The sequence below is a fragment of the Pteropus medius genome, unplaced genomic scaffold (genome assembly GCF_902729225.1).
Source record: "Pteropus medius unplaced genomic scaffold, Ma_sr-lr_union100, whole genome shotgun sequence".
Lineage (NCBI taxonomy): Eukaryota > Metazoa > Chordata > Mammalia > Chiroptera > Pteropodidae > Pteropus > Pteropus medius.
In genome coordinates this window covers 29,569,378-29,593,521 of record NW_024349800.1, presented here as the reverse complement: position 1 = coordinate 29,593,521, position 24,144 = coordinate 29,569,378, and the positions used below count along the sequence as shown (strand labels likewise).

At 35.8% G+C, this 24,144-nt stretch overlaps 3 protein-coding genes across 13 annotated transcripts in view; 1 reads left to right on the top strand and 2 right to left on the bottom strand.

Annotated features, from left to right (window-relative positions):
• Nucleotides 1-1,494, bottom strand: part of CLHC1 (clathrin heavy chain linker domain containing 1) — a 57,310-nt gene extending 55,816 nt beyond the window's left edge. For 5 of the 8 annotated variants that reach the window (XR_005658222.1, XM_039887128.1, XM_039887125.1 and 2 more), the window contains exon 1: nt 1,405-1,484. Coding sequence is in view for 1 of the 8 variants with exons in the window: in XM_039887127.1 (XP_039743061.1) it covers nt 1,405-1,479 (75 nt within the window). In the remaining 7 variants the exon portion in view is untranslated. Of the gene's footprint in view, nt 1-1,325 lie in introns of all 8 variants that reach the window. The other 3 variants (XM_039887126.1, XM_039887131.1, XM_039887127.1) reach the window with 2 other exon arrangements.
• Nucleotides 1,495-1,753: 259 nt separating this feature from the next.
• RPS27A (ribosomal protein S27a) lies at nt 1,754-4,107 on the top strand. The gene is made up of 6 exons (XM_039887147.1): nt 1,754-1,870; nt 1,971-2,035; nt 2,514-2,568; nt 2,974-3,059; nt 3,429-3,560; nt 3,920-4,107. Exons 2-6 carry the CDS (start codon nt 1,988-1,990, stop codon nt 4,067-4,069), a joined length of 471 nt encoding a protein of 156 aa, XP_039743081.1. The 5' UTR covers nt 1,754-1,870; nt 1,971-1,987; the 3' UTR covers nt 4,070-4,107.
• Nucleotides 4,108-4,962: 855 nt separating this feature from the next.
• On the bottom strand, nt 4,963-24,116 carry MTIF2 (mitochondrial translational initiation factor 2). Of its 4 annotated transcripts, none has more exons than XM_039887123.1 (14): nt 23,785-24,116; nt 21,755-21,980; nt 21,273-21,384; nt 17,496-17,667; nt 16,876-17,036; nt 15,808-15,984; nt 13,915-14,054; nt 11,897-12,021; nt 10,547-10,751; nt 9,930-10,182; nt 9,132-9,272; nt 7,545-7,709; nt 5,751-5,891; nt 4,963-5,184 (listed from the first exon to the last, which is right to left on the bottom strand). In XM_039887123.1, the coding sequence occupies exons 2-14, from the start codon at nt 21,971-21,973 to the stop codon at nt 5,012-5,014; spliced, it is 2,184 nt and encodes a 727-aa protein (XP_039743057.1). In that variant the 5' UTR covers nt 21,974-21,980; nt 23,785-24,116; the 3' UTR covers nt 4,963-5,011. The 4 variants fall into 4 exon arrangements, with proteins under 4 accessions (XP_039743057.1, XP_039743058.1, XP_039743054.1 ...); XM_039887124.1 differs by having other exon boundaries at nt 23,601-23,791; XM_039887120.1 differs by lacking the exon at nt 23,785-24,116 and adding an exon at nt 23,584-23,778.
• Between the last annotated feature and the right edge of the window lie 28 nt (nt 24,117-24,144).

Here is a 24,144-nt window from a genome sequence, read left to right as displayed (position 1 = left end):
AAACAAAGCAGAGGTCCAAAGACTGGACCTTGGGGGTACCCCAAAGTTTAGAAGTCTGCTGGTTCAAAAGGAAGCAACGAAAGAGCCTGTAAAACAGTGTCCAGGGAGGTAGAAGTGAGAGGGGTATCCTAGAAGTCAGGTGAAGAAAAGTGCTTCAGAGAGAGTGATCTACTGTTTCAAATGCTGCTGACAGATCAAATATGACCAAATGACCACTGAACTTAGCAACATGGAGATGATTAAGTGACCATAAGAAATATTTCACTAGAATGGTGGGAACAAAGCCTGATAGGAGTGGTTTCAGTCAATGGAAGGGGAAGAGTTGGAGACAGGTATCTCTCTCAAGGAGTTTTGTTGTAAAGGGGATTAGTTGGCAGAATAGGGGACAAAGCATGTTCTGGGGGAAAAATGGATTCTTCAGAGGTGCCAAAGCATGAGAGAACATATGTCAGGAACTTTAACTAGTTCAATATTATTACAGTATAAAGCAAGTAACAGGTTTGGCAGATTAGGCTGTAGGGGAGGCAGAGGCTGAATATCATACTAAGGAATTTGGACTTTTATCCTGAGGTAAAATGGAATGACATCATCATTCTTACTTTTCAGAATGTTTTGGAAGGCAAAAATGAAGGTGGGTTAGAAAAGCAGAGAGTCCAGATATAAGTTAGAAGTCAGATACTGAACCCTTCCAGGAGAAAACTAGGAGGTCCTGAATTTGGTGATGGGGATGCTGAGGGGAAAGCATTGAGATAAAAAGAGATGACATTAGAAGGGTACATTAGAAAGTATTCTGTGGCTTGTACAGTGGAGAAAGGCTAAGGTAAGGACATAACTCGCTTCTAATTGGACCGCCTTTTAAGAGAGCACCCTACACACACTCCAAAATCTTCCTCTTAAGACCTTAACGACCACTTCTAAAGTCCAAATTTGGAAATTCGACAACTAAATAAACATTCTACAGGTTTCTTTCTCGTATGGCTTCATTTCAAAATTTGAAAACTCTTAAGATTTTCAACATATGAAAAACGTTTCACACTAAGGAGTGACACACCAGGCCCAGAACCTTTCTTAGACTAGAGACTTTGGCGAAGTGGGGGGCCGAGGGTAGGGTGAAGGAGGGGGAGGGGCTACAGAGCGAGAAAAGGATGAACCGGGCTTTTTGAAGATACCACTTATTTTTCAGTTTGCCTGGAGTTAGCCATAGGAATTCCCTTCTTTCAGGTCCAGGGAACAGCTGGTGATAGATGGCTGATCGTCCGCCCTTAACCGCCTCCGTAAGTGGGTAAATGATACTTTCAAGCCTCTATCCTTCCCCAACCTCTTACCCTTTCCTCCTAGTCATTTCCGACTCGTTTCCACCTTTCCCCAAACCATTACTCCGCTTCGCCTGGCCCCCTTCCTCACCTTATCCCTTTCTCCAAGCCCCAACTCCAGGCCTTGGAGATAGTAACTAGGGAACCTGAGGGTGTGGAACTGCATCTTGGGACAAGTAGTCCTAGCGCAGAGAGAGCAGAGGAAAACTACAATTCCCAGAAGACACTTCCATTTTTCTCCTTTTCCTCACTGAGGCACCACCCCCTTGAAAAGACCTTCTTAGCTACGTGCACTGTATGGGAAAAGCCTTTTAAAGATATTTTTAAGTTGTTCAAATCTTCTACATCGAGAGAATTCTGGAGGTTAAAGTGAGAGATAAGCCCAGGGTAAGGAGAGAAGAAATGAGGTTCACGAGCTAATCTGGCACATGCTTAGACAGCCGCTGTGGCAGCAGTCAGGCATTTGGTGTGGTCTCCTAAGAGGTGGGGCCTCCAGCGGGGCACCGGGAAGCCTTTGGGCGTGCGCGGCGCTCTTTCTTTCCGATCCGCCATCTGCGGTGAGTGTGTGCTTCTCGGTTGTTACCCCGGCCAGAGACTTATTTGTCGCCCTTTTTGTGTCCCCAGCTCTAACTCGCTCTTTCTTTCCCTCCACCTCAGGTGGAACCGCCGCCAAGATGCAGATTTTCGTGAAAACCCTTACGGGGAAGACCATTACTCTCGAGGTATGGGCCAAGTGGTTTGAGGAAGCCAGGGCCCGAATGTGGGCCTGAGGTGGATTTCCAGACTGGCACTTTCGCTTAAGAACATGTTTCCGAGTCTGGGCTCCGAAAGCTGTCCCTGAATTGGGAGTTGTTTGCTGAGCAGGGGCCAAGGGGCTAGTTTTCCATGCCTGAAGTCTGGGCCTTTCAACTCCAGTGGTGCCGGCTTGACGATCAAACCAGGGGTCCCGCGCCCCGGCCAGGTGCTCCGGGCCTGGTGGGCGCGAGCACGTGTGCTCCAGCCACCGCCACCGCCGCCGCCTTCCCCGGGCTGAGCTGGGGAAGTGTGCTTGCCCGTGGCAGTCCTGAGAGGTGGCCCCGGCTGTGTGATCACTTCTGTTGAGGCTTCAGCCACCTCACCCGACTCGGTTTCGTGGTGACCTTCATATTGAGCGTCTAGTTTGTGACTGCGTTACCTATATATTTGCATTTTAAAACTCAGGTTGAACCCTCGGATACAATAGAAAATGTAAAGGCCAAGATCCAGGATAAGGAAGGCAAGTAATGTTTTCTAGTCTGGAAATATTAACCTCAAGGGCTCCAGCCTACCTCTGGGCGCTAGACATACCTGCTTTTGGTGGGATGGGAAGAGGTCAGATAAAGTGAAATTGCCTTTCGAATAACACGGTAGACAAACGTTTATGAGCATGTAGCCAAGGTGCAGTGCATTTCACATGTGTGAATTTGAGCTTTATCTATGCCCCTTCAATATGTATTAAATATTGTTTAAACTACATGATAAAATTAGTAAACATTTAAAATCATGCCTATCCTACAGTTAAGAACAAGAACTCTTTAACAGATATTGGTACCATTCTATTCAGGATTATTTGTAAAACTTGAGCAGATATGCTTGTTCTGCTGTGACTTAATTTGTTCGGTTTGTTTTATTTTTGCATTAGGAATTCCTCCTGATCAGCAAAGACTGATCTTTGCGGGCAAGCAACTGGAAGATGGACGTACTTTGTCTGACTACAACATTCAAAAGGTCTGTTTGGAGGAAAGAACAGCCCTTTAAATATGAATGTTAAAAATTTTGACCAATACACAAAAGTGGGGAAAGTGTTATTCGAGTAATAGTAGATTCCCAGGTGACTCGTACACTAATATTTGTGAAGCGCTATTATAGTTTCTTGCATTGAATTTTGCAGATTGCATCCCATGGTATAATGTGTTTAATCTCCCTGTAAAGTAATTAAGAATCAAAGGCCTCTTTTTTTTCCTTCTAAGGCACCCCTCATCTGTGGTGTTGTGTGCTTCCCACTGCACCCAATTAGAAGAAGCATGATGCTAGTTGTGGAGCATGAGCATTAATGTAATAGTTTTTAAACCCTGTTTCATGCTCTTTCATTAAAAGGAGTCCACTCTTCATCTTGTGTTGAGACTTCGTGGTGGTGCTAAGAAAAGGAAGAAGAAGTCTTACACCACTCCCAAGAAGAATAAGCATAAGAGAAAGAAGGTTAAGCTGGCTGTTCTGAAATACTATAAGGTAGGCCAATTAAGTTTTTACCTATAGATTAATAAATTTTATTCGCCTGTCTTCAAACTCTTTTAAGTTTTTTCCCTCTTTAGTATTTGAGCTTTATATAATGGGGTTCACTTTTAACTCCTTGTTCCAAACTGGGGTTTTGATTTTGAAGTCACATCTAGGTTTAGGACTTGGCTCTGTCTATCCTAGCAAGGCTGGACTTTAGTGAACTTTGAATTTTGTTGTGATTACTGGTGAGGATTGGGGGTGCTTTGGTTTATAAGTACTAAGAACTAGTTTTACTGTGTGATTAAAAAATTAAAATTGAGTCACTTAGACTTCGGAATATGTTGTAAAATTAACATGTTTGTACTTTTTAGGTGGATGAGAATGGCAAAATCAGTCGCCTTCGTCGGGAGTGCCCTTCAGATGAATGTGGTGCTGGAGTTTTTATGGCCAGCCACTTTGACAGACATTATTGTGGCAAATGTTGTCTGACCTATTGCTTCAATAAACCGGAAGACAAGTAATTTTATATGAATTAATAAAGTACATGAACTACATTTAATCGTTGAGTTTTATTCTAGTGGAGTTTTTTTAAGCATCAAATTGATCACACCATTTTCTTTGATAAACTATACTTTGACAGAAGAGTTCTGTCATATTTACTATCAGCTGTTTAAATACAAACCAGTTCATGTTTCTGTCCGTTTTTTAACTTCAGCACTATTGACACTTGGACCAGATAATTCTGTGGTTTGGGGGCTGTCCTTTGCATCATACGATGATGAACAGCATCCCTGGTCTCTACCCACATGATGCTAGTAGCACCTCACCACCATTACCACAGTCAAAAATGTAGGCAATGCAGACATTGCCAAATGAGCCCTGGAGTGGGAATTGCCCACCCCACGCCTCCACTGAGGAAGTGATGTGTGTGAATTGGTGTGACCTTGCCTAAAAAGAGGCTATGACATTTGTTTCATACACAGGAAATTTAAAGGCTGAGCTTAAAGTTGCCCTAGGTGACCTGCCTGGGGTGTTTGCTGTCTTTAGTGCGCAGGAATATACTAGTGCTCAGTGTTGAGCATGAACTCAGGAGTATTTGCTCAATAGTACTGTTGACACAAAACTGTTTCAAGCAGTATTTGGTTGGTTCCATATTTTGCCCATGTAGCTCAATTCAGGGAGGACTGCTTGAGTTAATACTCTTAAAACATGCTTTTCAAGTTTACTAACTGATCACTGTCAATGATAGGCCAATAATTCCATTTTACCATATTACTAACATCAGGATTTCTGGTTGGAGACATCCTTAAATAAGTTTCTGTTTCAACAGTTACGCATGTTAACGCTTGGATGAACTACTTGGGTAGTTTTTGACCAGCAGTGGTGAACCTTTAATAAAGCAAAACTTTATTAGTTGCTCTATAATGAAGCAAGACATTTAATCTTTTACATTCTTAATAATATTAAAATCCTGGATCCCAAGAGGTCTTGGTTAGAACTTCCTTTTCTTCATAACAAACAATTTCATCTCCCACTTTAAATTCTATCTTTTCTTCATCCAAACTGAGGCCACAATCCATTCCAGTTTTGATAATTGAAATGTCATCTTTATGATGCTTCAGTGAGGTCAGTGTGCCTTAAAAGAAATAAGATTCATATATTCAACAAATAATAAGCATCTTCTAACAGCTATGTAGCCTGGTGTTAAAAATTAAATTCTTACTACTGTTAAATGACAGGATTAAATACCAGGGAAACCAAAGGAAAATGAAGTTTGTTACAAAGATCTGTAATGAAAAATACTAAATGCCCCATTTTAAAGATGGACCAAGATTGCAGAGGATGGGATTGTACTCAGGCCTTTAATGAGAAACAGGATAAAAGACTGCAGGCAAAATGTCAAGTTAAAGGATGGAAGTAAGCAGGTATACCGATGTAGATCAAGTGTAGGAGACATGGCTAGAAAGGTAGTTTGGGGCGAATTTTTAGAATTTTAAAAAATTGGATTAGGGAACTAACGATCCTGGTATAGTCATCAGAACTAGTAAAGAAGGAACCCAACAAGTGGAGACCAGTTATGAGCAAGAAGGAATGGCCTGAACTAGGATTATAAGAGTGAAAGATGGATTTCAAATGGTTACTCAAGATTGTCAGATTTTGGTGACTGGGTATGAAATAGAAACAAATTTTGATGTTGCTTACCCTTCCAAATAACTTGTCTGTTACGGATTAATTTAAATTTTTTTTGTTTTTCTAACTGTCCCTTTTGGACTCTGCATCCAGCCACAGGAACTTTTTTCTTCCCTTCTGTTACGGAGAAGGTAGCAAGTACAGAAGCCTCACCTTTAGGAAGAAGATAATATTAAGTACAGAATACAAAAGACTGAGAAATACATAATTTCTGACATTATGCAAGGCAGAATTAAAGGTGTGAGAAAAATACAAATTGTGCATAGAAAGATGTCCTGGTTTTTCTTTGACTCCATCAACTTTATTTTCCTGACCAACATTAGAACTACAGAAAAATGCTTGGATATTCTTGGAAAAGAAAATCACAAAAACACATGCTTACCAAAAGGATGAATGATTTTATTTTGGCTGAATAAAATGCACTAGAAGATGATAATAGTTGATAAGATTAATGTAATTCCTGTCTGCTCCATGAAAACCTAGTTTTCAACTGTACTTCAATATATTTTCTAGAACAGATCATCTGTTATCTGATTTATTTTTAATTTCACCATGTAATTTATATCCACTTAGGAGTACTTAATCTGTGACTCAGCTTAGTTTTTTCACTGACTAAAAATTAAAACAAATTCCAATAATGACATGGTACCACTCACTATAATGTACCAACTTTCCAAGGTTAGTATTATTTGGTGCTTGCTTACTCCTAGAAATCCTCATATGACATAGTTTTACAAATTGCTGTTAGCATAAAAACATACAAACTTCTGTATGATCATGTTAAGCAAGTCAGAAAAGCCTAAAATATCTGTTTTGTAGACCAAAAATGCAAATACTGAATCTCATCCTGAGGAAAGAGACAAATCCAAATTAAAGTACATTCTACAAAGTCACCAGACAATACACTTCAAACTGTCAAAGGCAAAATAGACTGAAGAATTAAATGTAATCCATGATCCTGGACTGAAGGAAAAATATATACCTATAAAGTCCATTATTGGGACAATGGACAAAATTTGAATCTGGACTGTGGCTTAATAGTACTAATGTTAAAATTCCCGAGTTTAATATTTGTCTGATGGTTTTATAAAAGAACATCCTTGTGCTTAGGAAATGTAAAGTGTTTACTAGCAAACAGATACAGTATCAAATTTACTATCAAATGCTACAGAAAAAAAGGTGGGGAAAGTAAATGGGGCAAAATGTAAACAATTGGTGAAGTGGGTAAAGGGTATATGGGAAGGAGTTCCTTACACTTTTAATTTTTCTGGAAATTTAAAACAAAATCAAAAGTTAAAAAAGCATGTATATGGGGAGGAAATAGAACAAAATGATTCAGTCATCTTAAGTAAATTTAGCCTGTAATCTGGATATGCTAGGAAGAATATTTTTAAATATTTAATATTTAAATGTAAATTTCCTTTTCATGGTGGATTTCTCTGCAGCTCCAAGACAGAATCAATGGCTTCTTCCAAGACACGTTGACCTTTACGTCTCCCACCCCAGTCTAATTTATATTACAATTAGTTGTTCCTGTCTAAACTTGTGGGCAAGTTCTTAATGCCTTACTTGCTTTGTATCCTTAGGGCCTAAGCATAACGTGTTGCAGAGGGCAGGTGTTAATAATACATATGAATTTACACTGAATTCTTACATAGTCATTTTTTTTTAGAACACAGAATATATGTACTGGAACAGTGAATTTATTTCGACAGTGAAATACATTTCCTCTAAACTTTGCTTCCAAGTATTATTTATAGCACCTAAGATATAAATATTTAAAAGTAACATGCAATGAGCACTCACCTATTATATGTTCTTTCACAGTGTAGGGCAATCTGCTGCTCAATTCCTCCTGCAAATCTTCAATAAGACGGTAAATGATTTTGTGAAGTTTAATTTTTACTCCTTTTTTTACAGCTGACTGCTCGATAACATTGCCTGCATTCACATTGAAGCCATATATAACACCTGGTAAGCAGAAATACGATCAATAAAGGAGCACAAATACTGCATTAAACAGTCTGTCTTTCAAGCAGAAACTCAAATCTATATTATTTCTTTCTACATAAATTACTTTTCTACAAAAGCAAGTAGGGGAAATGAGAAATTCTATAATTTTTTCTCATGGAAACTAGTAAATTCTCAAATTGCAAAAGGATTTTATAAATTCTATTGTGGCTTGTTAATAAGGAAAATTTCTTTATGATTTTTAAATCCATTAATTTAAGAAACATATTAAGAGCCCATAGTGTGTAAGACACAATGCTAAACAAAGCTTTGCTTTTCATACCAGAAAGAAAAAATTGATTAGGGCTGAAATATTATTATATTATTTTATGAACATTTAATTCCAATATTAAATTCTAATCTTATTGTCTACAACTTCTGTTGTTTACCTCTAGGTATTCGGGGGCCAAAAGATGCTCAAAAATAGTTACTTAATTGGTAAAGTTCAAGAGCTATATCAGAAATGAAAGAAGTTCCATGAAGCTGACCATTTTACCAAAGAACAAATAATGTATTTAAAGGCAAATATCTTGCGGGAGAAAAAAGCAAAACACTCTTGTATTAAACAAATGGAAAAAATTAATGCAAACAGCTTAATCAAAAGAAAAACAATGACCTTGAAAGTCATCATTAAGAAGTCATTCAATACACTATCTATATTACACAGTACAATCCTAGGCTAGTCAGTGCCCAAAAATACTTTGAATTAACCAGCATTACTGAAAATACCTTTTCAATAGTAGAGATAACACTTAGCTCTAATCAAGTCAGGTCATGAAGTACCTCCTTCCTAAATGATTCATTAATCACTCAAAAGTGTTGGTGCTTTGCTAGGTTAGACCTAGTTAAAGAGACAGTCATGAGTCCCCTTTTTGTGTATCATGAATTTGACTAATAAACCATCCCCTGCCTTGTAGGAATTTAAAGCTAAAAGGAGTGTTTGATTTAAGCAATATTTGATTTGTAAAATTATCAACAAACAAAAATAGGTAGCCAAAAGAAAAAAAATGAAGGAAAGTACTGAATAGGCTGATTACAGTTAGGAGCATTCAAAAGTCTAAATGAAAGATAGATAATCAACCTTGGGTTGAGTGAGAGGAGTGGAGAGAGAGGATAGTAATGGTACCTTCGAAAAAAAAAATCAAGAAACACTACTGGGGCTTGAAATAGTTCCCCAAGGATGCAGTACAACAAGTGGAGCAATGGCTAAAATAATGTACATCGCCTCCACCCTCATTTGGTAGCTGAGACTTGCCTGCAATAGGAAAGGTGATGCTGATGGGGTCGATGTCACATAAATGCCAAGCAACAAAAGACAGAAGAAAATTATTCACAGTATGTAGTAGGGAACACAGTTAAACAAATAGAAAATGGAATCCTTACCATGAAAAGTTTCAGCAAGGTTAACATCATTTTCACTAATATCACCCACACCAAAATGCACTAATTCTAGTTCACACTCATGTGAAGCATCATAGGTATCCATAATGTTCAAAATGGCCTCAACGGAACCATCAACATCACCTAAATGCAGCAAAAGTTTAAAATTATTGGTGTTAAGAGTCAGACATTAATAGATACAAAAATGACAATAATCTATCTAAAACCCTAAGAAAAATGGCATTTACCACTAAATCACCTTTTATTGAGGGTTAGCATTATAAATGTCTACTTAATTTAATAAAGTATGAACCAAATGTACATTTACAACAGAATCGAGAAGAAAAATGTTTATTAAGAAAATCTCCCCCAGGAGCGGGTGGGCAAAAAGGTGAAGGGTGTCAAAAGGTACAAACTTCGAGTTATAAAATGTCATGAAGAGGTAATGTATAGCATGGTGACTATAGTTAATAATATTGTATTGCATATTTAAAAGTTGCTAAGAAAATAGTTCCTAAAAGTTCTTATCACAAGAAGAAAATTTTCTAACTATGTATGGTGATGGATGTTAACTAGATTTATTGTGGTGACCATTTTGCAATATATGCAAATATGGAATCATTATGTTGTATACCTGAAGCTAATATAATGTTATATGTCAATTATACCTCAATAAAAAAGGTCTCCCCCAAAATACTGAAATAATTTTGGCTTAAATTTAATGGCCCAAATTAATTATGAGAATAAAGAAATACATATATTCCAAAAATGAGTTATAAAGTAAAATCTTTAAAAAGTCACCTTTAATAATTACAGGAAGTACATGTGAATCTCTTTCTGCTTTCTCTTTAAGCTTTAAGGGTTTTTGTTCCTTCTTTTCTTGGTACTTTATAAACGATCTCTCCTTCCAGTGCAAAGTACCATACTTCTCACGGGCTTTCCGATGTGCTTCTTGGTGCTCCTTTCGCTTTTCTTCTATTATTTTCAGATTCTCTTTATTTTTCTCCTGTTCTTGCTCATACTTCCTCCAGTTAATAACTTCACGTGCCCTTGGCTTTACAGGTAAAAAAAAGGAATTATTTAACTAAATAGAAACCAGTAACTGCTGAGTTAAAAGCTTTGTGTTTTTCCCACATTATGAAATTAGCTTAACTCATATATGAAACCATTAATTTTGTAAGTTTCAAAACTTTGGTTTGGGGGCTTTCTGTATAATTAAAATTATTTAATTTAAAAATTCTATCTCAAATTTAAAAAAATTCTATAGCCAAATTCTAAAATGGCACCACTGGCCCTCTCATAGCCCCTTATAGTCTAGAATGATTTGTTAACATATTATACTTATTGGGTATGATATTATAGATTGATATTTAAAATCACTATATCATATCTAATAATAGGAATTAAGCTTGATATACCTCAGATTCTACTTCAAGAATTTCATCTCCTGCAGAAGGGAGGTCTCTCCAGCCTATAATTCCCACAGGCATACTGGGACTGGCCTCATTAATTGTTTTTCCATTTTCATCAAACATTGAGCGTACTTTTGCCCAACTCTTTCCAGCAACCAGAACTGAGCCTTTTTTCAAAGTTCCTCTTTGAATTATTGCTGTAGTAACAGGACTAAAACGAAAAAAAAAGTATATAGTCTTAATGCTATAATCAAGAAGTAATAGCACTTTCTTAAATAGAGCAAAGATATCTTTATGAGATTTAAAAATATATCTTATGTACATACAGGGTTAATTCCGCTACTTCTCAACTTCTCAAGCAGTTTTTCATACTATGAAAACATTTCACAATTGTTAAAAGGTGGAAGCAACCCAAATGCCCATCAACAAAAGAATGGATAAAGAAAATGCAGTATATACACAACCTTAAAAAAAAAAGAAATCCTGTCACATGCTATAACATAAATGAACCTCAAGGTCATTATGCTAAGTGAAATAAGCCAAACAAAAAGGACAAATCCTGTATGCTTCCACTCATATAAGTATCTAAAGTAGTCAAAATCACAGAAACAGAAAATGGAAAGACACTTTCAAGGGCTGAAGGGGAAAGAGGAGAAATTAGTGTTTCATGGGTATAGAGTTTGTTTTACAAGATGAAAAAATTCTAGCGATCTGTTGCACAGCACTGTTAATATACTTAATACTACTGAACAGTACACTTAAAAGTGATTAAGATGGTAAATTTAATGTAACGTGTCTTTACTACAATAAGACATTTTTTTTAAAAAAAAGATTTCTCGTAAGGTTATGGTACTAAGGGGTGCAGATAGTTGAGTGCTCTGACAGAATCCTAATCCTTTTTCTATAACTAATTAGTTAAGCAGTGAGACCTCTTCTGACAGGGAAGGAATTAAAGAAGAGAACATCATTCAAAAGACTTTCCTATATATTATATTAATGGATAAGGATACAAAAAATTTGGAAACCCTAAAATGCAATAATTGCTATTTCATTCCAATTTATGTCAGTCTATGAGGCTTTACCAATTCAGTTAAGTCAGTAGGGGAAAAAATTAAACAAATTGAACTACTTAAGTCATCTAACTACAACTATTAGATGTATGCAGATAGTTGCTATGGTCTACTGCTAACTGCATTTTTGTGTTCTGTGTGCTAGTGTAATAATAGTTTTCAAAACAAATGCTTTCAAAATATGGTTCATGGACTAATATATCATTCAATCAAAATACAGTTATATAATCGAGTCACAAAACAATGAAATAAAATTATTAAAAAGCAAGCATTGTAACAGTCCTACCCTCTTCCTTTGTCTGTGAAAGATTCTATTACTGTTCCTTCCACTGGACCAGTGGGGTCTGCTTTCAATTCTAACATTTCCGCAAGAGTAACTGTTGCCTCTGCCAAAGCCATCAGATTATCACCCTTTAATAACAACAACAACAAAACATTGTTAATATACATTAATAAATATTATCTGTAAATGTTAAGTACCAGGGTCAGAAAGCCAAATAATCCTTGACAGTTATACTTTTTAAGCATTAAAAGCATGACTTATCCAATTGGAAAGAAGTGGGGAGAAGAGGGAGGGAGGAGCAAGAAAATCTGATTCAGGGAAAGATCTTGCAAGAAACAGTGGCTATTTTTTTTTTTTTAAAGGATGGCCTCTAGTGGTGCTTGTTAATATCCTTCCATAAACATGCTTCATTCATTTACTCCCCCCTCCATCTGTCTCTACAATTGTGTTTTCCTTCTTTACAATTCTACTTTACAATGAAGTTCTATCCAAGTGAATAAGCGTTTACATCTACTTTTTCATCTGATCCATTAACTACCCAGCTATGCAACCCTGAAAAATCACTTCACCTCCCTAGATCTCCTTTCCTCACCTGTAAAATTAAAGAGTAGATTAGATGATTCTTTCACTTTTAATGATCTGTTTACTATGCTTTCTAGGGCTCCAAGATCATGCAGCTTGATCAACTGGTGATGGAACTGGAACAGATGGGCAAGTGATTTTTCCATTCTCTATGTCAGCTAAGAGATTCCTCACATTTTTTACAGACTATAAAACAACAGAAACAACTTTAAACAAAACTGAATGAATATTTTGCTACCCATCTATTTAATCCTAGAATTTATTCCAATTTATAAAATGCTGCTCTGAAAAGCAGAGCTGGGGTTGTTTCTTTGCATGACATAGTCTTCTATATCTACCTTGGAAAAGAAGGCCTCATCTTACTTCTCTGCCACTCTCCCCCAATTCCCTCCATTCCCCAGGAATCATCTCTGCCATGCCTCCAAATTTGCCTAAGTAGCTTTACATCTATCTACTCATTTGATGATATCTGGGCAGAAAAGGTGGCCATGTCTTCAAATGTTTTAATCTTGCCATCTGGCTTTCAGAGTGCAGTAGCAATCAAGGTATAACAGAAATATAACAAAGGTGGCATTTTATGAGTTTCAGAGAAAAAGAGGAATTGTTTTACTATTAATAGAGGCATAATTTCTAAGTATGTTGGAGATAACGTATTTGGAAAAGTAAAGATAAAATGAGACTGAACTGGAGAAAGATGGCCAATATAGTATCGTCCCTTCAGTGAATGATCAGGGTGAAAAAAGTCTGTATTACAAGTAAACTGCAGAATATGAGAATGGACAAAAAAGTAAATTGTTGCTTAGCAGTGACCTGTATAGAAAAAGAGAATTGGAAAATGCTATCACAGAGCAGGTACTGAGCTTCCTTAGTGTTTTTCAACCAGAAAAGAATAATTGGTAATGTAAACGCAAATTTAAATAACATTAAAGACTTATAGAAATTTAATTAATTAAAACATTGAGTCAATCATTACAAACTGAATTCAAATGTTTCATGTTTGTATTAGTGAAATTGTTATTTGTTTAAATCTCTCTTAAATGTCCTAGGACCTGTTCTATAGTTTTTTCACTAAAAACAATCACTTTTTATTACCAGCTGGATTTCGTTTCTGCTTAAAACAGTCTTTAGCCTAATATTACCCTATCCTCACATCATTCACCATTTATTCTCCTCATTCTAAGTATCTTATAAAAAGAAAAGTATTAATTTTAGACCTGATTCTCCACTGATCAGCTAGCTATGTAGCCCTGGATTGGTGACTGACCTTTCTGAGCCTAATTTCTAACCTACCAAACCAGAATAATGATACCAGCTTTTGCCTAGTACCTAGAGAATTTTTAAACAACAAAAGACATTATGTACGTCAAAATGTTCTTTAGGTATAATGCACTATGTGCATTCCCATTTGAACACATCATCTACGAGATACCTGCATTTACCGTAAGTGCAGAGACATGCACTGCTTGAACGTCGCCTCCATAATCCTCACACACCACATCATAAGCTAGCAGTTCTTTTTTCACTTTTTCAGGATCAGCCTCAGCTTTGTCACATTTGTTTATGGCAAGGACAATTGGCACTGAAAGAGTTAAGAAGAGTGTAAATGATGACACCTTCAATTCTAAGTATTCACAATGAAGACACCAATCTTTTCTGGCTTTTTCTTTACTCAGTGAATAGACTCAAAACACCTAAAAAGACCCACGTTAGACCCACCTCACTCTGCTTTCTATGTATAAGGATTCCAGGTGTGAGATACCAAAACTAATTATAAGTAGATTCTGAATTAAGACCACAAACCTAAGAGGATTTTAAAAAAACAAAACAAAACAATATTTTGGGTGAAGAAAGGCCTATAATTTGAAGGCAAGATCAGCAACTACACTGGAGATAATCTCCAGAAAAAAGTCAAAAGACGATTCTAATTCAATTCTAATACCACTAGATGATTTGCCTCTTCTTCCCAGGAAGTATTAACACATTGTTAAAATCTAACATCTTGCCCTGGGCTGAAATTAAGTATTATTATTGTAAACTGTTAGGACTGATAGCAAATTCTTTATTCATACATTTAGCTAAGTGACTGACACATAGTATATCCTCAATAAATATTTACTTAATGAACTAAATAACCTTAAAATCTACTTGTCATTAGTAAACATATCTTCTCATTACAGAAATCATGCAACATTCTAAGAGATAATTCTCTGGTTGGGTTTCACCAAATCTGCAATTTTTTCAGGTATCAAAGGAACAGACACAAAAAGAGTTATGCAATCCACAACCTACTATTATCGAAAAGCACATTCCCTATTGATGAGCTGGAACTTAACAGAAATCAAGAGAACAAGTATGGAAAGCACAATGTGAAGGATTTATCCTATCTCAACCAACTACTTTGTTCTTTGTTATGGGATCCCTGGCAAGTTTTTCACTCTCTTCTTTTTGTTATATACCCTAGAATCATTAAGAATATAGTCCATTCCATAAAAGCAATGTTAAGGAATTAGAAAGAGAGTGACATTGGAAGCTTGAAGATCAGATTCATGCTACCAATTAACTGTAATGAGGGGAGTTCCTAACACTCTCTGGGTCTTAGTTTTCATGTTGTGAGATGACAGAATTTGACTAGATTGGTGATTCTCAACCTTTTTTTTTCTTTTCGAACAAACCTAGGTGAATATGATGTACTCCATCGGGTACATTTTCTTAAGACAACAGTATTTTCTCAGCGGGTATAGAGTCACATCAGAATAAGAACGAATGTGCAGAGTATGTGTATATTACAATTTTGTAATGAAAAAAAAAATAAGCGAGAAAATAGCTAAGTAATTTTCCGAAAGTTTCAATTTTATACTTTTGACCAAATAAGAATTTATTTAATGTAGATGAGGGGAAAGTTTCCCTTTAGAGAAGTCCAGAAGATGAATGAACAAGGAATAACAGATTTAGAATATCATCACTTTGAAATTTCTAATGAATTTAGGTGATGGGTACAAGGAGGTTCATTATTCTATTCTTACTTTTACATCTGTTTAGAATTTCCATGAGAAAAATTTTTTTAAAAAGTTATTTGAGACTGTCATATTCTCATACTATGCCAAGTAAGTAGACAGTAGAGGAAGGACTGTATTAGTGATCACAAATCCCAAAATGAATCCTGCAACACTCTTCTTAGTAGTTATATCTGTGGGAAAACAATTCAACTGTTTTTGAGCCTCATCTGTAAAACAAGTATAATAATCCTTGGACTGCCACGCAGATTAAATGAGCTACAACATACATGGCCCCAAAACAGTGATTCTTGTAAGTCAACCACAGACACACAGTACCTTGAGCATCTTTGGCATGCTGAATAGATTCTACAGTTTGTTTCATCACACCATCATCTGCAGCTACTACCAATATGACAATGTCAGTGACCTGAGCACCTCTGGCTCTCATTGCTGAGAAAGCAGCATGTCCTGGAGTATCAAGAAAGGTTATCTTTTCCCCTGAAGGCAGAGAGACTGTGGAAACAGAAATCCAAGAACAGCAAGGACTCAAATACGGACCTCTTTAACATGAAGGAATATATGTGACATTATCAAACACAAAAATACTTTAAAATAATTTTATTCCTTCCATTTACCTTAATCAGAATACAGATCATTTCACAACAGAAAGTGATACCAGTGGGACCTGCAGGGTTTTCTTTTCATGTAAAAGTTCAAACTAAAACTCTTCATATTTCTAGAATATAACTACTTTCATAAATGTACCAACTGATATCTATTCTGGAGAAAAACACAACAATAGTTATATTGGCAGCCATCTCTACATGAGCAAACATCAGCTGCACAACTGCCTTGAGCAACAAAGACAATTTAGTATACAGTTAGTAGCTCAGGATTTGAGTCCAACAGCTTTGTCACTTACTAGCTGTGTACCTTGAGCAAGTAATTTAACCTAAGCAAGCCTCATCCTCCTTATCTGTAAGTAGGAATATTAATACCTACCTCATGATTCTGTTTTGAAAATATGGAATATAAGCATATAAGGTGCTCAGGACAGTGCTGGGCACATGCTAGGTGCTCAGTACATGATAGCTGTTATTTAATTATCATTAGCAACATTATCACAACCTAGCACTGAGGAATTTAAATTCATTAAATCAAACTAAAAATGGGCTAGAATAAAACGGTAATATAATTTGCTTCTTATAGAATATACAGAATAACCTTTATTAACCATCTGCTCTACGTTTCATCAAACCAATGGCTTTAACTTTTATCCTTCCCTTTCACTTTGTTTTTTTTCCCCCCCTTTTACTTTGAATTTGTATATTTCATACTATGACATCTGGTTTAAGAAAATATGTGGAGTTGCCAAGCACACTGTAAGGTAATTTGTGTTCATACCAAGAAAGGCACCAATGTGTTGAGTGATGCCTCCAGCTTCCGTTGCTGCCACTTGAGTTTTTCGCAGTTTGTCAAGTAATGTCGTTTTCCCATGATCAACATGGCCCATTATAGTAACAACTGGGGACCTTGGGGTTAATAAAGCTGGATCTGCATGGGGCCTACAATTAATAGCAAAGGAATTTCATTTCTTCAACATCAGAAACACTTTATAGCTGGTGAATTGGTTTGCATTATCTCTGTGAACTACTGTTAACAATAAAACCCAACATTCAGCTTTGATTAGGCATAACTATTTTCTTCTTCTATGCATACAATGATGTATGACAAAATACATCACTGCCCACCTAAAGTTGGCGTCTTCAAAATCATGAGCAGAACTGAATAAATTTTTAAAATTCATTATCAATATACATATTTGGAAAACTAAGAAAAATAATCCTCAGAGTTTTACAATAACCTGAATATACTTTCTGATGTTTTAAGCACTTCGAAGAAAAGTATGACCTATATTCACACATCATTTTAATTGCAAAAGAAAATTTAAAGCAAATCTTTCCATTAAAAAGTGTGAATAAAACTGTGGTCTCCTTCCCCCAGTAGATATGGTTATGTTTTACCTTCTCACAGCATCTTTATTTTCTCTGACTTTGTCCTGTTTTAATTTGCTCCATTTTAACTTCATCCCTGCCTTCTTTATCACTTCTTTGATCCAGACTTCATCTAAATGTGAGTCTGCTTCTAGGGAATCTATGTCCATAGTAGTATTCATTAAAGCTTCATAAATACAATCTGGGTGGAATAAGATAAAACCTTTTAGGATCATGAAATTAAATATTCAAGGAAGTAACCTCTTTTAATAAATGTCTATATAAACAGTACACTCAATGAGAGGAATAACTATATAAGCTATCTTTTAACTCTAATGTTAACATCATAAAGAATCTAAAAAGAAAATGATCTGGAAAATATGATACATATAAATTTGAATTCTGCAGTCATAAATATTTAGAATATTTATGTACTTTTATGAACCATCTGAGTCATCTAAAACATTAAATTGCATGTTGTATACATTTAGTATTGAATAGTTTATCAGTCTACTTTGAAAACATATGTCATGCATAAACAAATATGTATGTATATATACAGTTGATTCTTGTTATCCACTATAGTTATTTTCTATAAATGCTGAATTAGCAAATACTGAACTATTGCTCTGAGGGGAAATACAGGATTAGGTTCCTTTAGCCTCTGGTCACATTTTCATCAGCTGATCAATACATACGTCATCAGCTGATCAATACATACGTCGTTTTATGTTTCTGTTTAAAGACACCTTATTTACTATACTATACTGTTGATTCATTAACATTGAACTCACGGCCAACAGCACTATAACTTATGCCTGAACAAAGCTTACTGTACATGTATTTTCTCTGTTAGGCATGTTACAGCCCTCCTGCAGTTAGTAATACTAAATGGCACTTCAGCACTATGCTTAGGGGCTATTTTAAACAGCAAAACCACCAATAACAAGCATGAAAATGCAAAACACCTGGCACTAAATAAACCACAAAAATGATACTTGTTGAAACAAGAAGACAGCATTGCCTCTTCGAACCTCAGCTAGAACTGTGTGATTGGGCGACTCAAAATTTTTACTGCTCTGCACACGTCTGGGAGTGACTGCAAAAGCACAATGGGTATTAATTTTAGAGAATTTGCCAATACAGAATCCCAAAATTGACTGTATGCGTGTGTGTGCACACACACAGTATCTCAGCATACACACAAACTCAATTTATTTATGTATCTATTTAAGGTGTCCGCAAAGTCTTGAAATGTAAGAAAAATGTTTACTTGTTATGCATTGTTTCATTTTAATGTGCTTTGTTTTCATTTCAGTCATATTTCCCTGTGAATGATGTTATATTAAAATAAATAGTTTTGAGTTTCCAGACTTTGTCACCCTATAGATATACAATTTGAGACACATATATGAAATAAAGGCATCATCAAATAAGCAAAACATTACACTAAAAGAACATCCTGTTCAGTAGTATGCTGGTAAATGCTGGTTTACTCACAAGGCTTGACAAAAATAAAAAAGAAATTTCCCAATTTTCATGGTGCAAGTACCGTGGTTGATTTCAAGCTACCACCATGAAATCACTAAATGCAGAGATGAAAAGAGATGTGCAGTAGCACACTATTATACAGTATTTCCAAAATACAGGCAAAATAGGCATAAATAACCTCAAGAACAAGATAATAGTAAAATGCTGTAAAATAATTAGGAAGTGAAAAGTTTTGATGAGTATTACTTTTGTTTATGATTTAATTTTTTTGAACAGTTGTGTTTAACAATCAGCTCACAAAATTCCTTATAGTTTATTGATTGGCTCACAAACTGATGAAAGCCAGCACATCACTGATATTACTTCATAATAATGCAAGAAACTCTTTCCTATGTATCTCCCACCACATCCTTTCCCAAGAAAACACATTTTAAGAATGACACAATGCAAATTTTCTATATGAATACATTCTAAGAGAACAATAAAACTCTTTCTAAACATAAAAATTATAATTAGTATAATTCTGTTTCTAATAATGCTAAAAATCCCTAATAATCCAGCAACTCGTCTTCCAAAATGTTTTGCTTAACTTTTGAGAGATAGCTTATATATAGGGATAATCTTGTTCCCTCTATATTAAGTGCATATAGTATTGATGTATGATCTTATCTTTATCCAAGATTTAAATATTTACATGTAGAAAAGTGCACAAAGCATTTCAACCAGAAATATTACATCCAGTTATTTTCATTGACCCAATGTACTCAGACTGCTAATATAGTAGTTAAAAATATTCAGCATATAAAAATTATCTTTAACTCAAAAGAGACATGAATATAAAATTAAATAAGCGTTAAATACATAACTTATTTAAATCATAGCAAATCAGTTTCAGGTTTAGAGCACTGATCTATGGAATTAAATTTATATTTTAATTATTTCATTCATTTGGTGATACAAAAGAATTATTATGATTACGGGTGTGTGTGCGGTAATGTTTAAAATCATCTTTTAGCAACAGATGTAGAAGTATTTATGGATTAAGTGATATATTAATAATTGTTGTCACTAGTTTATGCATACATTATGCTTATTATTCTATTATTTCTGGTTTCATATGTATGACAATTGCCAAAAATAAAGTTTCAAATCAAGTCTATTATAATATCATATATAAAATCATATCGATACAGTTTTTCTTGGAAAAATTCTGAATGACCATTTGTTCTGGTTATAATTATATAATGCAACTGCAAAGTTATGAAAATGCAGGACAGTATGCTAATTTTCTATACTTTGTGAGGATGTACATGCATAAAGAGTAACACTTTTGAGCAGAAAACATTAAAATTCTAGTTCTGCTGTAATTTATAAAATAACAGTTCTTGAGAGATAATTTGGTCTGTGAATAAGAGCATGGGTTCTAGAACTATACTTCGTGGGTTTAAGTCCTGGCTCTACCACATAATAGCCATAAAATCCTGGGCAATTATTTATCCTCTCTATGCCTCAGTTTCTCAACCTATAAAAGGCAATAATAATCATATGTACCTCTAGTGCACTGTGAGAATTACAGAGTTAATAAATATAAAATACTAGTATATAATAACAGCTCAATAATTATGAGTTATTATTAATTCTTTCTTTTTCCCAAGAGTCTGCTTCACTTGCATTTTGCTACAGTCATTGGCTATTTCTGGTTTACTGAATTTTAATGTCAGTTTATGATGAAAACTCAAATTTTGTTCCAACAATCCTAAAATGATAATAAATACATCAGTGATGCAATGAAGGAATAAAAAAATGATAATGATGCTATACATTTATAAATAAAAATAGTATTAAAAGCTGTAGTTATTACTATGAATATTTTTTTGCTGGCATTACAAATATTGTCAAAATTAGTAAAAAAAGGAAATCAGAAAATTATAGAAAAACAAAGGGAAAGTAAATGAATATAAATATGGTCCCTCAGTCCAAAAAACATTCTTTGAACTTCGTCTAATAGCCCACAAAATTTCTGAGAAAGAATGGTTTCAGATAAGAAAATCATTTCCACTTTTATTAGAAGCAATGGTTTCAGATAAGAAAATCATTTCCACTTTTATTAGAAGCAAAATCTTAGAGAACTATATTTGGCAAAGAGCCAAGAAATGAATTAGAGTTTGTGACTTAAAGCAAAAAATATGGGAATGACTTAACATCTTTTTAAACCACCAGTCTAATTTTCATCTTTGAATGCCTTAATATTATTGCAAATAAAATACCGGGTAATCCATGTTCTCATATTTTTCCTTAAAAAATTATATGGCTCACCTACGTCTTTTTCCATTGCTCTGGCCAGCTCCTCAACAGTCATTCCAATCCACACCTCTACCTCTTTTTTAGATTTTGTTGAAGACAACTGAGATTTCCGTGATCTTTCTTCCTGTTAAAAATTCAGAACGCATGAAGAAGAAAAAACTTTTAAGTGACAATTTAGATTTATTCTGGAGTATCTACCATAATCACGGCTCCTAGTTCTACCAGTTAACACTCTCATAAGTAGTTAAACCTTAGACTAAAATTAAAACTCCTACATCCTTAATTCACTGTTATATACCACCAGTTCTCAAGTAATCAAATTCATCAGCATTACTGAACAACTAAAACTTCTTCACAGAGATGTATTGCCTGGAGTGTAGCATTACGGAATAAAGATTCTATAAATGACAAATACTCAAAATGGATTTCTGCTCATGGCTCTACACACTTCCATCTCAGATCAAATACAATAACTGACAGAAATTTATAACTACCTTTTTTGTTACTAGAAGCCTATACTGAGATAAAGCAGCACCAAAGAGCACGTCTGTTTGCCAGGGCCAAGCGTAAAGCTGAGCCGTCCACACTGGGTAAGCAGATGAAAACACATGCTTCCACTGTGCTAATATTCTTCTTTGACCCAGGCTGTGCAGCTGCCTACAAATAGTGTGAAATCGTAGCAAGTTCTCCACTTTCAGTATCTTCTGGTTCATGTTTATCCTAGAAAAAGAGTTTTAAAATAATATTTTAGTTAATATTGAAATCAAGTTAGCAAATATTAGTTGGGTATCTACTACATGCAAAGCATTGTGCTAGAGTTACAAAAATGAATAAGGCTGACTTCCTGCCCTAAAAGACCTCGGTCTAGTCAGAGTTGAAATTCCATACTACTTTCTAGATATTAAATATTATTATTGTTAATGTTGCTACTATGATAGAACTGAAATACAACAACAAACTTATAAAGGACTTTTTTTCACTCTTGGAACATCAACTAACCAAATCACAAATAGAGTGATTTTTCTAAAACGTGAATTTGAACTCATCAGCTCTCTGCTAAACCTGCCAACGGCCCCCAATTAATCACCAGTTTAATGTACAACTTCAAAACATGCTATATAAGGACTCATTATCCGCCCTCTGTTAACTTCTCACTTTATCTTTTACACTATTATAGTCCCCTCATTCCTACAAGCTTTTGTTATTTTGACTCACCAATGGTTTATCATCTAATTTTTGAACCTTTGCATAAATTCCCTTTCCTTGGAATTGTTTTCACCCTTAACATTTTTTCCTCTTCTCACTCCCCATTCCACAAAAAAGACACTTTAGAGCGGGGAAAAAGTCACCCAATAAATGTTTATTACATAATGCCTTTTGAATATCTTTCTTGGAATGAAAAAGTTTACTGAGAGAAGACCAATAAAACTCAATGGTATTGTTCATAACTCCGTAGTATACTTCTTTTCCTCCTTGAGTCTTCCATTCTGCTCTAAAGACCGTATTTCTACAACTTGGCTTTTCAGTTTTTAAGGGACAGAGCAACTAAAATAATGAAAGTACATGTTTTCTTCTCATAAACATCTGAGCACCAGCTTCCAGGCAGTGCATTTGAGGTTGCTGATGCAAAGTTTAATAAGCCAGAGTCCTTTCCTTAAGTTTGCTGTCTTTAATAATTCTCAGGCACAGTAAACACCTCAAGAATGGCGTATTTTAAAAAACCTTATTCAGGTAAATGTCCCTGGACTGAGAAGTAAAAAGTGCTCAAGAAGCACATGATTCCTTAGGAACTTTTTTAATGAGTCTAAAACGAGATCTGACAAGAACACAGATTAATGGAGTGGGAGGAAAGGCTCTACAGGAGATTAACCAAAGCACAGATAAGTAATTGAGGTAGGAATCAGAAAAACACATTGGGACATTAATCCAAATGTCAAACCTGGAAAGAACCTTACTTGCTATTTATTCCAAGCCCCTCGTTTTACAGAAAAGGAAAATGAGAGTCCAGCGAGCTCAAAAATAGTTTCTCCAAAGTCATACCACTAGTTAATAACACTCAGGACTAAAACTCAGGCTGACTCCCAATTCAGTGTTCTCTCGCCGCTAGGAAATTCATGAAATCTGAAAAAGGATGTTGGAAATACGTAGTTGCATTGGTGGAAACTTGTGAACATGAGTTGGAAGCCTTGGAACTTATTTGCAAGGTAAAAAAGAAGTCATTGTTTAAAAAAAAAAAAAAAGTACGGATCTGGGGTGGCTTCGCCTGGAACCCGAGCCCAGAAAGCCTTTGGGCACAGGGGAGGTGGGGACCTGAGCGCCGCACCTGCCGGGGGGCCGCACCTGCCTGGACGCCGGGAGAGGATGCCAGCCGGCCGCTTCTGTTCGTATACCGCTGTCGAAGGCCGAGAATAAATGCATCATGGAAAAGCTTCCGAAAGCACAATGTTGAGGATGTGTGCCACTGACACTTTAGACCAAACAATATACGCCACCCGGGACCACCCGGCTAATGGACCTGACTCACTTAGTTCCCACATAACGCCAGCAGGGTCTGGATCCTGAGGCCGATTGGCGATCACCTTCCCGACACGGGAGAACTGACGGTCGCCCAGTCCGTCTCCGAAATGGTCCCCGCGGGTTTTCCGGCGCCGCCGGAAGCAGTTCTTTCCGGAATTCAGAAGTCGGAATTCGGAACAGTCTCAGTTGCGACGAGGGTTATCTGAGCTTCACCAGGTGGGCGCCAGGCCTCGAGGCGCTGGTTAAATCTGTAGCCTCTTCCTGGGGTTAGTCGCGCGTCGATAAGCGATCAGAAGCGTCTGCTGATCTCTGCCTTTCTCAGAAGTAAATTACTGCAATTCTGCGGCTGTGAGCGGCTTCGGTGCCT